Genomic DNA, 17,275 nt, shown 5'->3' with positions numbered 1-17,275 from the left:
ATTTCACAGATGAGGAAACTGAGGCTTAGAGGTGCCATGTGACTTGCTTAACATACAATGCCTTCCAGGCATACAGATATTAGCACTGCTGCATAAAGGCTATAAGACAAAGTCCCAGTCAAAAGAAGCTATCAGGATAAGAGAATTCTTCACCACCAAGGAAATCAATGCAGTTCAGCTAGCTTAATGGAAAATACCATTACAATGAAAAGTTTAGCATAACACGTGGATTCTAAGGTCCGGCAAATGACCCACTTTTTCAATCCATATTGGTTTTAACAAAACGTCTCAGTGAAAGAGAACTCAGGAAGCCTCTGAAGGGGCCATTCTATGTTCATTTATACTTTGGCTAAGTCCCAGCAGAATTGGGGGGGGGTGTATTTGCCCAATATCTACCCATAATAAAGAGCAAATATATATTTCTGTTCTTCTCTTATATAAGTGAATTCAACTAAGACATTTACAAAAAAGAGACTATTAAAACCAGTTGTACTTCACTTGTACATATCTAACAAGACTAATGATAAGTGCCTTTTCTTTTTCTTTTTTTCAATCCTCACCTGAGGATATTTTTCCGTTGATTTTTAGAGAGAGGGAAAGACAGAGAGAAATATCCATATGAGAGAAATACATTGATTGGTTGCCTCTTGCACGAGCCCTGATCAGGGCCTGGGTCAGGGAGGAGCCTGCAACCGAGGTACATGCCCTTGACTGGAATCGAACCCGGGACCCTTCAGTCTGCAGGCCAACGCTCTATCCACTGAACCGAACTGGCCAGGGTGACAAGTGACTTTTCTAATCAGAGATGTGCCTTCCCATCAGTCCAGCTCTTGGGAAATAGTAACATCCTGACTCTTCAGATTAGGAACACAAGTTGAAATAAAATATAACCATTAATGTGAATGACGGATCTCTCTCATGCCCTCTCCGATAAATCCATTTTCCCCTCCTCTACTTTTTGACCAGGAGAAGAAATACCGCTTTCAAAACCAGGTAGACAAGATGAAAGAAAAAGTTAAGAATGTGGAGGAAAGATCGAAGGAATTTGTTAACAGAGTGGAAGAAAAGAGTCATGATCTAATTCAAAAGTGGGAAGAGAAGTCAAGGGAATTCATTGGCAACTTCTTAGAACTGTTTGGGCCAGATGGAGCATGGGTATGTAATTATTTCATTTGGCCCCGCGATGACGGGTGTTTTCAGTGTATCTTCTTTCTCACGTAACTACTCAAGGGTTTCCCTTATCTCAGCCCAATATGTGGCCTCCACTTTGGGCATCAATCAGCCTGAGTGACTTCAAGTTCATGTCACTTCCTTATTTAGTTCCTGCTTTACCCCTCAATAGAGTACCCAAAGCCACCTCTTGTCCAGAGCTTAAAGCCATTTGGTGGTCATTGAATGTAATTACTGCAGAGGTTGGTTCTGTAGCTCATCTCAGGTTCCCAATGGGAGATGATACAAAGCTTGACGATAAAGGTGAACTGAGTCAGTGGCATCATGGAACTTGTGTTGTAAGACAAGGCTAACCGGCTCTTGGATCAGCCAGGGGAGGAGGGTGCGAACGAAACAGCTGCCTAGGTCAGCTTTTGTTACCAGAAACTCTCCTCTTTCATTGGTTGGAAGGGAGAGAAGAGGTAGGATTTGGCCCTGCATCTATACCCATCATTCCCTGATTTCCCTGTGTTTTTTTTTTTCTTTTTCCCCCTCCTGTTTTTTCCATGGCATGTATATGTTGGCACAAAAGTCTTTGGGGACTGATGCCACAATCTGAATCTTAAAACAGAGAGAAAATGTCAAGGGTCTCTTGCCTAAATCCTACAGAAAATTCTGAATGAAATATATGAGAAGGGAAAAGAAAATTCTGGAAGCCACCTTGAACTCCCTTGGTATTTTCTATTGTATGTGCACTTCCTGAGTAAATAACCAACATTGTCGGCAGAGTTAATGAGGGTTCTATGGAAGAGATACTTTTACAGCTAAGTTCCTTTTAAAACAAAAATAAATGATTCCATTTCATTTCCCTGATTTTAAGTAGCCTAGATTTCCTATTATGACATGAGAAGTCTCTAACAAAATCCACTTCGGTTTAATTATTTTATTGATGGGTTGTCACTCCTGCCTCTCTGCTCATTTGAGCTGGTTCATTAGAGGATTAGCTGAAAGTAAAACACTCAATTAGTAATAGAAAAAGAACAACGTTTGAGAAATGGGAAGAGACGCTTTGCTGAAAGCCTAGTGGTTTCTAAGTGATTATAGAGGGAGGTTATCGCAGGCCAACCACGTCCTGTTGGCGGAGTCTGCACGGGGCTGCTTTAACCCTTGTTGACCTCCAGAAAGAGATGGCAAGAGAGGAGGAGCCAAGGGCTGGGTTCCTTTTCCTTTTCCCTTGGGCTTGTTAACATTTTCGCTCAGGTCAGTTGAATTCGTGGGACAGTATGAATGTCCTTGTGTGTGCACAGTCCTGGGGAAAAACATGAGGATTGGTGTTCCATGGTCTCCATAACATAAAGTCTGAAGTTCCCTATTAACCTAGTGTGTAACTTAATGGTTCACTTTTTCACAACTAATCTTCAAACGCTGAAGAAACAGCTAGTGGTGGGTTAATGAAACCATGTAGGTATTCATGTGCTTATAGGGGCTCAGAAATGTGTCTGCTGAGAAGCCCTGGTGTTGCAACTCAAGGGGGTGGGTGTTTTCTCCATAATGGAGTGAGCAAAGGCAGGGAAGGGATATCATTTCATAGAAACTGTGTAGACCCTAGTCGTTTCAGGCTCCCAATGAAGGTGAATAGTAGCTGGAATTGTTCTGGGGTGGGGGGGTCAGGTGACAGCGAGCTGAGGTGATTTTTAAGAAATGAAACCCAGCTTAGAGACTGGAGGTTTTCCTTTTTAAAACTTGCTATTAGTGTCAAAACTGTTATTAACGTTAATTTACTGTATCAGCCAGACTTAGACATTACTTTTTTTCTGTTGACATTAAAAGTACAGGAATAGTTACAAGGATGTTAAACGCCAAGATAAGTAATTTGCTTTTCATGAATATGCTATTACTATAATAATTCTTTATTTGTGAATTTGGGACTGGAACTCATTTCTTAAAATAGAGGACCTGCATTATCTGAAAATACAGTACTGATACAAATAACCCAAACTTGAAAAGGCAGAAAATAGAAGGATTTAAGTTACAAAATTCATAGAACCTTCCGGCATTTGCAAAGGATATGCCGTGCCTAGAATCTTGCATATTTACATCGATCTATATGACCAATTTATACAAATAGATATAGTTCTGGATACAAAGCTTGGTTACAACTTGATCTTTGATGGATCAAATTTTGCAGGCAGACCTGCATTGATTTGCCCTCACAGACTAATCCTGGTATACTTGGAGAGGACAATACACAAGGATATGAATACCAGGAGGTGGTGGGGCCATCTTGGCAGATGGCTACCACAATTGCATTTGAGGATTTGAGCAGGCAATCGGCTTCTCAATTGCTAGAATAGACTATCTATTCCCATTTATTCAGTCTCATTAGTGGATTATCAGAGCCCAAGATATCATTTTTCAATCTCATCACCTACCACCCTAATTATTTAAATATAGTCACGCACCACATAAAGATGTTTCAGTCAAAGATGGACCATGTATATGATGGTGGTCTCATAAGATTATAATGGAGCTGAAAAATTCCTATCACCTAGTGATGTCATAGCCATCTATATATATAAAAGCCTAAGCAACCGAACAACTGAACCAGTTAATGGGTTGCTATGATGTGAACTGACCACCAGGGAGCAGGAGCTGTCCCCTGGTGGTCAGTGCATTCCCACAGCCAACCTCCCGCAGTCCCTCCCTGATTGGGGTCCCTCTCCTGGGCTGGCCAGCCCTGATGGCCCTGATCAGGACTAGGCAAGATGCCCCAATCGGGCCTGATCACCAGCCAGGCCGAGGGATCCCACCCTTGCACGAATTCGTGCACCAGGCCTCTAGTCTATATATATAAAAGCCTAAGTGACCAAACGACCAAACAACCGGTCACTATGACATGCACTGACCACAAGGGGGCAGACACTCAATGCAGGAGCTGCCCCCTGGTGGTCTGTGCACTCTCACAGCCAACCTCCCGTGGCCAGCCAACCTCTCACAGTCCCTCCCCCCAGCTGGCAGGTCCCGATCGGCCCCCATCGGGACTGGGTGAGATGGCCCCAATTGGTCCCGATAACCGGCCAGACCGAGGGACCCCACCCATGCACGAATTTGTGCACTGGGCCTCTAGTTGTAGAATAACACATTACTCATGAGTTTGTGGCAATGCTAGTATAAACAAACTATGATGCTGCCAGTCCCATAAAAGCATAGCACATACAATTAAGTACAGTACATCATACTTGACAATGGTAATAGAGAACTATGTTACTGGTTTATATATTTGCTATACTATACTTTTGTCAGTAGTTGATAGTCATTCTATTTATAAAATTTGCTATAGACATATGCTGTGTTACACGAGCAGCAGCTTCATACATTTCATGTCTACTGGGTCTCTTGATTACATTATTTCCTCTTGAACTCGATTTACTCTGGTGTTTTGTTGTAACGTGCTGTACAGGCCTGTAGCCTAGGAGCAATAGGCTATACCAGGGGTGGGAAATGTCCAGCCCGTGGGCCGTATAAGGCCTGAGAAATCATTTGGTCTGGCCCTGTCAAGGCATTAGGGGTGAGTTAATGAAATGTTTGACCAAATACAGCAGGCTAATTTTTAAGTTGATAATTTTGTATGGCCCTCGAATGATGTTATAAATATCCAAATGGCCCTTGGCAGAAAAAAGGTTCCCCACCCCTGGGCTATCCCATAAGGCCTAGGTGTAGTAGGCTACACCATCTAGGTTTGTGTAAGTGCACTCTATGATGCCTACACAATGATGAACTTGCCTATGCCATTTCTCAGAATGCATCCTTGTCATTAAGTGATACATGACTGTATGTGCTTGATTCTTGTAACCTCTTGACATACTCAAAACACAGCCTGTAACCCAAGCAGAGCGCCAAAGTGAAGCCTTCCCAACAGAGATTTGGTATTACCTCTCTTGGAAGAGGGTGTCTCTTTGAAAGACACTATCAAGGGAGGGGCTTTAAAGAAGTTAAATTTTGAAGCTTTGTTGCCATGGTGGAGGCGACACCATTCACTTCCGAGGTATTAAGTGGCAAGGAGCAGGACTGAGATAGGCTGAATGAGCTTTCACAGTTAGGTTTTGGGATAGGGCCTTCCTAGTGAAAGTTGTTTTTTGTTTGAAGTATCTGAATCCAGAGCAGACACATTCTACCTAAACATTCTACTTAAACCACATGTGCTGCTTTTTAAACACATGTATTATTTGGAATGATCTGCCACTATATTCCTTCATTGACTGAACACAGAGAATCATTTCCGGTTTGAAGTGAAAGTGGGTCTATTCTATCTTACCATGTGAACGTAGACCCTTTCCTTGGAGCACCAGGAGACAATGACCTTAAGTGCAAATTTCTATTTATCCTGGACCACAAACTCCCTCTGCCCCAATTTAATCAGTCGGCCAACCAAACAGGCCTTTGCCATCTGACATATGCGATTACCTTAAAAAAAAAAAAAAAAGACTGATGTTGTGTTTTAGAAAAAACAGATTTATCTGATGGGAGGTGGTTGCTAGGTGCAGGGGGTGGAAGGGTGGGTAAAATGAGTGAAGGGAATCAAAAGGCACAAATTTCCACTTATAAAATAAACTAGAGGCCCAGTGCATGAAATTCGTGCACGGTGGGGGGGGGGGGGGGGTCCCTCAGCCTGGCCTGCACGCTTTCTAATCTGGGACCCCTCAGGGTATGTCCAACTGCTGGTTTAGGCCCGATCCCACAATTGGACATCTCTCTCTCAATCCAGGACCACTGGCTCCTAACTGCTTGTCTGCCTGCTTGATTTCCCCTAACCACTCTGCCTGCCTGCCTGATAGCCCCTAACTGCCTTTGCCTGCCAGCCTGATCACCCCCAACTGCCCTCCCCTGCTGGCCTGATCCCCCTAACTGCTCTCCCCCGATGGCCTGATTGTTCCCAAATGCTCTCCCCTGCTGGCGTGATTGCCCCTAACCACCTCTGCCTTGGCCCTGCCACCATGGCTTTGTCCGGAAGGTCTCCTGGTCTAATTAGCATATTACTCTTTTATTAGTATAGATAAGCCTTGGGGGTGCAATGTACAGCATGGTGAGTATATATAATACTGTATTGCATACTTAAAAGTTGCTAAGAGAGTAGATCGTAAAAGTTCTCATCACAAAATTGTGTAACTATGTGTGGTGATGGATGTTAACTAGTCTTGTTGTGGTGATCATTTCACAATATATACAAGTATTGAATCATGTTATACACCCAAAACTGAAATATGTCAATTATATTTCAATTAAAAAAGTAAATGTGAACATAGACTTTTTTTCTCTATTGTTTACTCCTGTATCCTTAAGGCTTAGATTAATGCCTGAACCATACATAGTGTGCTATCAGGAAATATTTGTTGAAAGAATGAACGATCAATTTTCAGACTTTTCATGTGAGGAAAACTCTCCATAATACTTTGTAATAAACAAAGTGTTTCTTTTCAACTTCTATCATGAAAATATACCATGCTAGTAAAACAAAAACAAAACAAAACAAAACAAATCCCATCGTGTGTGTGTGTGTGTGTGTGTGTGTCTATACATATACTACTATAATGAGATATTATTTGTATCTACCACATTTTGTTTATCCCTTCATTCATTGGTAGACATTTGAATTGTGTCCACCTTTGGGTTACTGTGAATAGTACTAATATACACATGGATATACAAATATCTGCTTAAGTCCCTGCTTTCAATTATTTTGGATTTGTACCCAAAAGTGGAATTGCTATATAATATGGTAATTCTACGTTTTTGTGTTGTTTTTTGTTTTGTTTGTGTGTTTTTTAGGAACTGCCATGCTATTTTCCATAGTGGCTGCACCATTTTATATTCTCACCATAATACACAGGGTTCTAATTTCCCTATATTCTCACTAGTACTTGTTTTTTAATCCTATCTAATAAAAGAGTAATATGCAAATTGACTGTCACTCCAACACAAGATGGCTGCCCCCGTGTGTTCACAAGATGGCCGCCACAAGATGGCCAGCAGAGGAGGGCAGTTGGGAGGGACCAGGCCTGCAAGGGAGGGCAGTTGGGGGCAATCAAGCCTGCAGGGGAGAGCAGTTAGGGGTGACCAGGCCGGCAGAGGAGGGCAGTTAGGAATGACCAGGCCTTTATGGGAGGGCAGTTAGGGGTGACCAGGCTAGCAGGGGACGGCAGTTAGGGGCAATCAGGCTGGCAGGGGAGTGGTTAGGGGGTGATCAGGCTGGCAGGCAGAAGCAGTTAGGGGCAATCAGGAAGGCAGGCAGGCGAGCAGTTGGGAGCCAGCAGTCCTGGATTGTGAGAGGGATGTCCGACTGCCCGTTTAGGCCAGTAGGATTGGGCCTATACGGGCAGTCGGACATCCCTTGAGGGGTCCCAGATTGGAGAGGGTGCAGGCTGGGCTGAGGGACACCCACCCTCCCGTGCACAAATTTCATGCGCCGGGCTCTAGTATTTTTATAATAAGCATTTTAATGGCACTGCTAATTTTTTTAAAGTATATTTTATTGACTTTTTTTACAGAGAGGAAGGAGAGGGATAGAGAGAAACATCGATTAGAGAGAAACATCGATCAGCCGCCTCCTACTGGGGATGTGCCTGCAACCAAGGTACATGCCCTTGACCGGAATCGAACCTGGGATCCTTCCGTCCACAGGCCGATGCTCTATCCACTGAGCCAAACCGGTTAGGGTGGCACTGCTAATTTTTAAGACTGTTTTTATCTTGAGAAAATAAATAAAAAATTTAGTTTGTGGATTTGAATTAGATATCCCACATGAGTCTTTTTGACTGGTTTTAAAAATTGTCTTCCAACAAATGCTTAAGTAAAACATGAATAATCATGGAAAGCTTCTTATTATGTAAGTGGCTAATTACAGAGCATTGATCATGACAAGGGGCTCACTTTCTGGCTGGGTAGCCTTGGGTAAGTTCCTTTGCCTCTCAGTCACCTACCAGGGGTGTTGGGAGGATGAAATTATTTTTTAAACATATTTTTATTGATTTCAGAGAGGAAGGGAGAGGGAGAGAGAGAGAGAAACATCAATGATGAGAGAGAATCACTGATCGGCTCCCTCCTGCATGCCCCACACTGGGGATCCAGCCCGAAACCCGGGCATGTGCCCTGACTGGGAATCGAACCATGACTTCCTGGTTCACAGGTCGACGCTCAACCACTGAGCCATACAGGCTGGGCAGGAATAAATTGTTTTATATATACAGCCCTTTAATAGTGCCTGGCAGGCAGGTATCAGACACTATAAGCCTTAGTCGTTTATTGATTTGGCCACAACTGAAACTCTCTCCTTGAGTTCTGTTGTTATCCAGCGATCCAAACCAGAGAGGATAACTAGGATATTTTTTGTTCCTTTTTGGGCAGATATGTCGGAATCTATCTGAAATACTGAAATCTTTAAAGACATTTGTGATGACATTTACTGCCTCAGTGGATGTTAAGAACTTCTTAAAAGGGAAAACTTGGTAGGAGGGGAAAAATACTTTCATATGGACAGGACTATAAATGGGATCATTTTCTTGGGAGAAATCTTTATAAATGGAAACCTCTTGATACAGTAAAAGACTGAATTAAAATACCCTTTCTCTTTGAAAGTGCCATGCCAGGTCTTCATTATTTGTTATATTTCTAAAGTGCTTTTCTTCCCAGGAAGCTCATTCCAAACTGTCTCCAAACTGTCAATTCAGCTTCTTTGTAGGGGCACCGCCCTTCAAAATGCACCAGTAACAGATCAGAGAGCTTGCGAATCGAGACCCAGAATTATTTTGCAAAGGATATCACATTTTATGAAGTGCGACACCATTGTTTATCATTAAGGATTCAAGTGATTTCATCCCCTTAGGCAGAATATTCTCAGTTATGAGCTTAAGTCAAACCGTAACAGACAAGTCGTAGATTCCTTAGAAAGTGGGCTTCTAATGGAAATGCGGATAATCCATTAACAGCAGGAGGGCTAATGGCTGCCACTAAAAATACACTTAAAGATTACAGTAATAAAAATACATATTTTAAAGTGCATGCTCGAAGTTCAAGGATTTTTTTTTAAATGTTGTTGTTAATAATAGGCCACTCTCTCCTTTTGGCATTTGATTTTTGTCTTATAAATGGGCTTCATCTATAGCATTTTTTTTTTGGTTTAATTTTGAGAGGAGTTGGGTCTTTCGGCAGAGTTACCAGTACCTTTAATGGAAGGTGAATAATTGGTGTATTTGTAGAAGTGTGGAATTTTACATCTGGAAAGGATCTTAGCAATCAGCAAGCATCTCTATTATAGTATCTGCTAGAGGAGATTTGAGATTCTAAAAAGTAATGGGCTAGCCCTAGCTGATTTGGCTCAGTGGATAGAGCATCGCCCTGTGGACTGAAAGGTCCCAGGTTCAATTCTGATCAGGGCACATGCCTGGGTTGTAGGCTTGATCCCCAGTAGGGGGCGTGCAGGAGGCAGCCAATTAATGACTCTCATCATTAATGTTTCTCTCTCTCTCTCCTTCTCCCTTCCTCTCTGAAATCAATAAAAATATATAAAAAATAAAAAGTAATGGGCTAGAGCTTATAAAAGGAAAATCAGTGCTGGGGGAACTGATGATGTACCTGAGGTCTTAACATTTTCTCACTTATATCATTATAGCAATGCCCATCAGCCTAATCTTGCCTCAGTCTTCTCTCTCTCTCCCTACAGTTATTGCTTTTGTATGATGATAAAATATGTGTTCATTACAGAACTATTCGAAAATAAAGAATAAAAGGAGACTGAAATGCCTATGACATTCAGCCACCACGAATGTTGGTATAATTGTAAATAATGTCAAACTCCATTTTCTAGCAAGTTTTAATGATCTATAAGGGAATTTCGTCTACAGTGGTCCTGTCCTGTCGGTCATTTCTGGTGACCTTTTTGCTTCTGTCTGGAAATATTTGTTGAAGAGTTCCTTATGATTAGGAGCAACATTTAAGCACAGGACCATTAGGCTATATTTTTTTTAATAAACGTACCAATTGAAAATAATTTAAAAAAGAGACGAAAGTTACCTGCAGTCTCTCACCACCCAGAGTTGTTACCATTAATATTTTCGGGGTATTGCCCCAATCTTTTTCCCATCTAGATGTATAGGGTGTAGTGCATGTAGATGGGAAAAAGATTGGGGCAAGATCACAAAAATATTAATGGTAATGAGATGCAAAAGTAGGTTTATAGTTGTGGGTATAGAAAACATAGTTTATTCTTATATTATTATTAATTATTATATTATTTTCCATATGAACATCTGCAAACTTACTCTTGCCAACCCCCCCTCCTGCTCCCCGTATATCTAACCTTTTACAAAATCGGGATCATGCAGATCATGTTGTAAAATCAATTTTACTTTGTAACAACTCATGAACATTTTCTCACATGATTAAATATTCTTTAAGGACTTGTTTGCATCAGCTGCTTAGTATATCCTCTCAGTTGTGCAAGATTTCTCTCATCTATTTAGGGCGTTTTCAGTGTTGTCTGTTATGACACTGCACGGAATATCCATGTAGACAATAAACACTGACTTACATCTCTGATGATGTCTTCAGGAAAAAAGGTATTTGCACCTATTTCCAAATTACCCCTCACAAAGGTTCTATTCTACCCTTCCGCTAGCAGTAACGTGAATGCGGTCTGGTTACTAAACTCTCACCAACACTGGCCACCACAAATTGTTAAAAATCTTAGGACAGTGACATCACCAAGATGACAACATAGGTCGTTATTGATTTTGCTCCCCCGCCTCCCCCACCTCACAAGAAGAACTAACAACTTATTTGTGGGCAAGACACCCACCCCTGGGAGGAGCCTAGATCACATGGGTCAGGCTGAAGCATCCCCCCCCCCCCCCTGTACCGGAGACCCAGACAGATCACATTAAAGGGGTAGAGGAGTGGCTGGGTGCTAACCAACTGCCCCTCCCCCAGGCTGGCGCAGCACCATACCAAGAGGTCTCCCTGAGCCTATGCTTCCTTCCGGGGGAAAAAGAGAGCCCAGTGTGGACATCCAGCTCCCCCATCGCTGTAGTCACTTCTTGGGAGCCACCACTCCAGTCTCACCCCCCGGGGGATCTGTAGCGCTTGCCCACAGGGAATCTCATTTTACAGAGAAGGGGAAGGGGTTTGAAACAGTCAGCACTCTGATCTTGGCAGACCGAGGTCCTGCCTATAGCACCCAAGTAGTAGTCCTAGCGAGGATACTTGCTCATCTGCAGAGCCAAATCAGAGTGTAGTATGAACAGCAACTCAGAAGGGTGCAGGGTGCTCCGATTTGGATACTCAAAGGTTTTTATGACCCTGGAGCCTGGCCTGCCTCTTCCAGGCAAGAGAGCCGAGTCATCCCTGGCCCGGCCTGATCAGAGTCTGGCCATAACACCTAGCCATCTGTGTAGCCCAGCAACACTGGACCAGAGTCCACCAGGTAGAACTGTTCTGGCTTCGGAGCTGGCTGTCCCACCGTGCGCAGGCAGGGAAACTGACTCATAGTTCTGCCCATTTCTGAGCACAGCCTTCAGCCTGCCCAAGCAGGGAACCTAATCAGACACACAGGAAGCCGATAGCCCATCCCACAGCCCTGCCTACAGTGGCACTTCAACAGAGCGCTCAGCCCACGTCTCTCCCTACCTACACAACCAAACCGGAGGCCCCATCTGGTCACGGAATTCAGTGCAGTCTTGCCTGGTTCAGGTTCCCACACAAAAACCATGCAGGCCCTAGGGCCTGTCCTGTTGTCACATTTGCTAAGTGAAGTAAGTTAGAGAAAGATAAATATTGTATGATCTCACTTATATGTAGAATCTAAAAACAATAAAACAGAAACCGACCCATAAAGAACAACTTGCCCAGCCGGCGTGGCTCAGTGGTTGAGCGTCAGCCTATGAACCAGGAGGTCACGGTTCAATTCCCGGTCAGGGCATATGCTCGGGTTGTGGGCTTGATCTCCAGTAGGGGGCATGCAGGAGGCAGCCAATCAATGATTCTATTCATCATTGATGTTTCTCTCCCTCTCCCTTCTTCTCTGAAATCAATAAAAAAAATTAAAATAAAATAAAAAGAACAAGCTAATGGTTGCCAGAGGGGTGGGGGCGGAGTACATACAGTACACTCAAGGATGACTTAACGGTTATATGCTGATAAAAATATGAATGAATGCCTGGTATTAGATTCACTGGTATACATATCCTCCTTAGAGGGTTATTATTGGGAGGCATAACTACTGCAATAGTAATGAGATGCAGACTGCTAGCAAGTGACCAGGGATAGAGATAAATCAGCATTTACTCATATGAGAAGGTACATCTTTATACCATTAATTTCCAAGGCAAAGTAATTCCACCATCCTCTTAAAAGGAGGGCATTGCAAATTGGGGCGGGGGGTGGTGGAAGAGGGAAGGGTTAAAGCTTTAAGGATTTATCAATGAGTTGGATGGCTGCAATGTCATCAAAGTCTCTAGGCTAGGTTTTGTTTGGCCTGAGTTTCTCTAGTGTCACTAGTGACTATTAGTTAGGAAATATCATATAAGCCCAGATTACAAACTTAAAGCTATAGACCTCAGCCACAGTCTTTTAAAATATACAGAGTGGCCAGATTATTATGATCTCTGAACGCATAACAATCTGGCCACTCAGTGTGTGTGTGTGTGTGTGTGTGTGTGTGTGTGTGTGTGTGTGTGTGTGTGTATAGACAGTGGTCGGCAAACTCATTAGTCAACAGAGCCAAATATCAACAGTACGATTGAAATTTCCTTTGAGAGCCAGATTTTTTAAACTTAAACTTCTTCTAACGCCACTTCTTCAAAATAGACTTGCCCAGGCCATAGTATTTTGTGGAAGAGCCACACTCAAGGGGCCAAAGAGCCGCATGTGGCTCGCGAGCCGTGGTTTGCCGACCACTGATATAGGATATACACTGAGTGGCCAGATAATTATGCGTTCAGAGATCATAATAATCTGGCCACTCAGTGTATATATATTTTTTATTGACTTCAGAGAGGAAGGGAGAGAGAGATAGAAACATCAATGATGAGAGAGAATCATTGATCGGCTGCCTCCTGCATGCCCCCCCACTGGAGATCGAGCCCACAACCCAGGCACGTATCCTGATCGGGAATCGAACCATGATCTACTGGTTCATAGGTCGATGCTCAACCACTGAGCCACACCGGTTGGGCAGCCAGTTTTTGAGATCTCCATAGATAAAAACAAAATGTAAACAATTTTTTTAAATATATTTTATTGATTTTTTTACAGAGAGGAAGGGAGAGGGACAGAGAGCCAGAAACATCGATGAGAGAGAAACATCTATCAGCTGCCTCCTGCACACCCCCTACTGGGGATGTGCCCGCAACCAAGGTACATGCCCTTGACCGGAATCAAACCTGGGACCTTTCAGTCCGCAGGCTGATGCTCTATCCACTGAGCCAAACCGGTTTTGGCAAAATGTAAACAATTTTAAATTACAACCCTGAATCCTCCCCTCTATCTCTCTCACCCCCCAACCCCCCCCACCCCAAAAAAAAGAAAACAAACAACAACCAAGAGAAACTAGAATAAAGCTCACTGGTTACAATAAATATTTAGTCAAATTTAGATTCTGTATTGTGATAGTGGTGATGCATCACTCACTTACAACTCGAATTTAAAAGAAAACAAATGTAGAAAAAATAACCAGAAATGCAATAACCTGCTATTGTTTATACCAGTGGTCGGCAAACCGCGGCTCGTGAGCCACATGCAGCTCTTTGACCCCTTGAGTGTGGCTCTTCCACAAAATACCACGGCCTGGGCGAGTCTATTTTGAGGAAGTGGCGTTAGAAGAAGTTTAAAAAATTTGGCTCTCAAAAGGAATTTCAATCGTTGTACTGTTGATATTTGGCTCTGTTGACTAATGAGTTTGCCGACCACTGGTTTACACAATAAAAATATGGTAACGGTAACATCGATAACCTAAAATGTGAGGGAGAGGAGAAGTGAAAGCATAAAGTTTAGGAATTTCACTGAAGTCATCAGTGCAAAACAGGGTGCTATAATGTTAAGATATTCTATGTAACCACAAGAGAAAAACTTGTAGGAATTACACGTAAGAACGTGATGAGAAGTCAGAGCATGCTAACCCCAAAAGACGCCACAACACAGAACTGTACGCCTTAAGCTTCTGAAGCGCCATCTGGCAACTATATCTGGGAAACAACTGTTTGAAGTTGGGAGGTTTAAAGAATCTTTAAGTCTGATATATAAAAAGAAATCTCACTTCAGTCATTTTGCATTTGTTTGTTTACTAGTGATGCCGAACATTGTTTACGGTTCCTTTTTAAGTCTTCTGTGAATTGCCTGTATATGCCATATGCTTATTTTTCTATGAAGGTTTTTACCTTCTTTTTCTTTTTTGATGTTTAAGCTTTGTTTATATACTAAGATCCATAATTGGCAGTTAAATGGTGCAAAAAATTTCCACTTTTTTCTTTTGCTTTTTATCTATTTTATGATGGCTTTTTTTTGAGGTTCAGAAAGTTTACTACAGCCAAACATTAATTCCTTTCCTGTATAGTTTCTTTCCTTCCTTTTATCCTCACACCCAAAGATATTTCTAAAATACCAATCTGATCATACCCCTCCCTGGACTAAAACCTTCCAGGGGCTTTTTTGGGGAAAAATCCATCCTCCTCGTGGTGCTCCAGTCACACACACACACACACACACACACACACACACACACACACGCACACACACGCACTCAGGCTTCTGGCCACGCCAATCGGATTGAGTACTTTCCAGTTAGCTCCCTCTGCTTGGCCAGTGAGCCCTCCCCCAGCCCACAGGCTCCCTCCATGCCCACCCCCCCTTCCTGTGCATCAGCGAAGTCCCAGCTCACACATGACCACCTCCTGTACAGCCCCTGGTCCCAGAGGGCTCAGTAGTGGTTTGTAAAATGAATCACTCACACAACAAGCAAAGTCTAAAATAACCTAGTAGGAGCCCTAACCAGTTTGGCTCAGTGGATAGAGCGTTGGCCTGCAGACTGAAGGGTCCCGGGTTCAATTCCGATCAAGGGCATGTGCCTTGGTTGCGGGCACATCCCCAGAAGGGAGTGTGCAAGAGGCAGCTGATCAATGTTTCTCTCTCATCGATGTTTCTAACTCTATCCCTCTCTCCTCCTCTCTGTAAAAAAAAAAATCAATAAAATATATTTAAAAATAAATAAATAATAAATAAATAAATAAAAAAAATAAAAATAAAAAGAACTGGTTCTCAGGGACCGTTTAGGATCAAAAGACTGGACAGAGCTGCTGGGGGCGGAGTCTTGGTGATGAGCAAAGGACAGAAATGAGGGAAGAGAGCATGCGCAGGGTGTTCAGAAGTGGGTGGACAGCATGTGTGTTGGGGATGGCGGGGGGGGGGGGGGGGACGCTTGCTGCAGGCAAAGCGCAGAAGGTTAGATCCATGGGCAGCTCGGGGCGGCCTGGCACGCAGGGGCTCCCCAGAAAGTCAGTGTCAGGGAAGGACTCAGTTCCCAAAGCACCAGGCAGCAGGCACCTGAGGTCCCAGACTGGGAAACCCATCTTGCCATCCAAACCTCCCGCACCCCCACAGCCCCCTGCGTCGCCGGCTTTCCAGTTTCACAGGCTAGAAACTGGAGTCGCTTGATGCCTCTTCCTCCCACGCCCCACAGCCCATCTGTCGCGAGTCCTGCTGGTTCTGCCCTCAATATGCAGCCAGACCACGTACTGCACGGTTCCATTTAGGTGATACTTTCAAACTGGAGAACAGAAACCAGCTCTGTTGCCAGAGGCTGAGGAGGGGGTGACTACAAAGGGTCCTGAGGGAACGGAGTGCTGACGGGACATTCCTAGAATTGGTTTTTGGTGGTGATCACACAACTACAGGCGTTTATCGAAACTCACGGAACTGTATGCTAAAAAGTGTTACTTTAAGTAAAGGACACCTTAAGAATACCATGGGAAAAGAACATACTGGGCTCCGGCTGGTTTGGCTCAGTGGATAGAGCGTCGGCCTGCAGACTGCAGGGTCCCAGGTTCGATTCTGGTCAAGGGCACAGGCCCGGGTTGTGGGCTCGATCCCCAGTGTGGAGTGTGCAGGAGGCAGCCAATCAATGATTCTCTCTCATCATGGATGTTTCTATCTCTCTCTCCTCTCCCTTCCTCTCTGACATCAATAAAAAAGAACACCCTGACCGGTGTGGCTCAGTGGATAGAGCGTCGGCCTGCGGACTCAAGGGTCCCAGGTTCGATTCCGGTCAAGGGCATGTACTTTGGTTGCGGGCACATCCCCAGTAGGGGGTGTGCAGGAGGCAGCTGATCGATGTTTCTCTCTCATAGAAGTTTCTAACTCTCTCTCCCTCTCCCTTCCTCTCTGTAAAAAAAACCAATAAAATATATTAAAAAAAAAAAAAAGAACATACCGAGACTCCAACCAAGCTCATGGCCATCACCCTGGTCCAAGGCACCATCTCAGTCTCAGATTCTCCTTGCAGCGGCTCCCGGCTCTTCTCCCTGCCCCTGCCCTTGCTTTGCTGTAGTCTGCTCCCAGCACTGCAGACTGGTCCTTTTAAACCCAAAGTCAGTTTGTTATTTTTTTAAAATATATTTTTCCGTATGTCAGAGAGGAAGGGGGAGGGAGAGAGAGATAGAAACATCAATGATGAGAGAGAATCATTGATCGGCTGCCTCCTGCACGCCCCACACTGGGGATCAAGCCCACAACCCGGGCATGTGCCTGACTGGGAATTGAACTGTGACCTCCTGGTTCATAGGTCAACGCTCAACCACTGAGCCACGCCGGCTGGGCAGTTTGTTACTCTTTTGCTCAGAGGTAAAGGCACTCTCCAGAGGTTTCTCTTTTCCTCAGAGTAAAGGCTGAAATTCTCACATGGCCACCAAGACCCAACAGAGCACAGTTCGCCTTGACTTTTCTGGCGACCTCGCCCTCATGCCCTTCTTTCCATGCCCCTCCTCAGCCACGTGACTGCACTCCAGCCACCATGGCCTCCTTGTTCACCCTTGAACGTGAACTACACTGAGTGGCCAGATTATTATGATCTCTGAATGCATAATAA

General features: G+C 43.8%; 1 protein-coding gene across 2 annotated transcripts in view; it reads left to right on the top strand.

Annotated features, from left to right (window-relative positions):
• Nucleotides 1-17,275, top strand: part of PCYT1B (phosphate cytidylyltransferase 1B, choline) — a gene marked incomplete at its 5' end in the record, with an annotated part of 90,771 nt that overhangs the window by 69,221 nt on the left and 4,275 nt on the right. For both annotated transcript variants that reach the window (XM_079765754.1, XM_079765755.1), the window contains one exon: nt 967-1,155. In XM_079765754.1, the coding sequence (XP_079621880.1) occupies nt 967-1,155 (189 nt within the window). The remainder of the gene's footprint in view (nt 1-966; nt 1,156-17,275) is intronic.

The sequence above is a fragment of the Cnephaeus nilssonii genome (assembly GCF_951640355.1).
Source record: "Cnephaeus nilssonii genome assembly, chromosome: X".
In the NCBI taxonomy this organism is placed as follows: Eukaryota; Metazoa; Chordata; class Mammalia; order Chiroptera; family Vespertilionidae; genus Cnephaeus; species Cnephaeus nilssonii.
The sequence above is the reverse complement of the archived record's forward strand: the minus strand, read 5'-3'. Positions and strand labels throughout refer to the sequence as shown.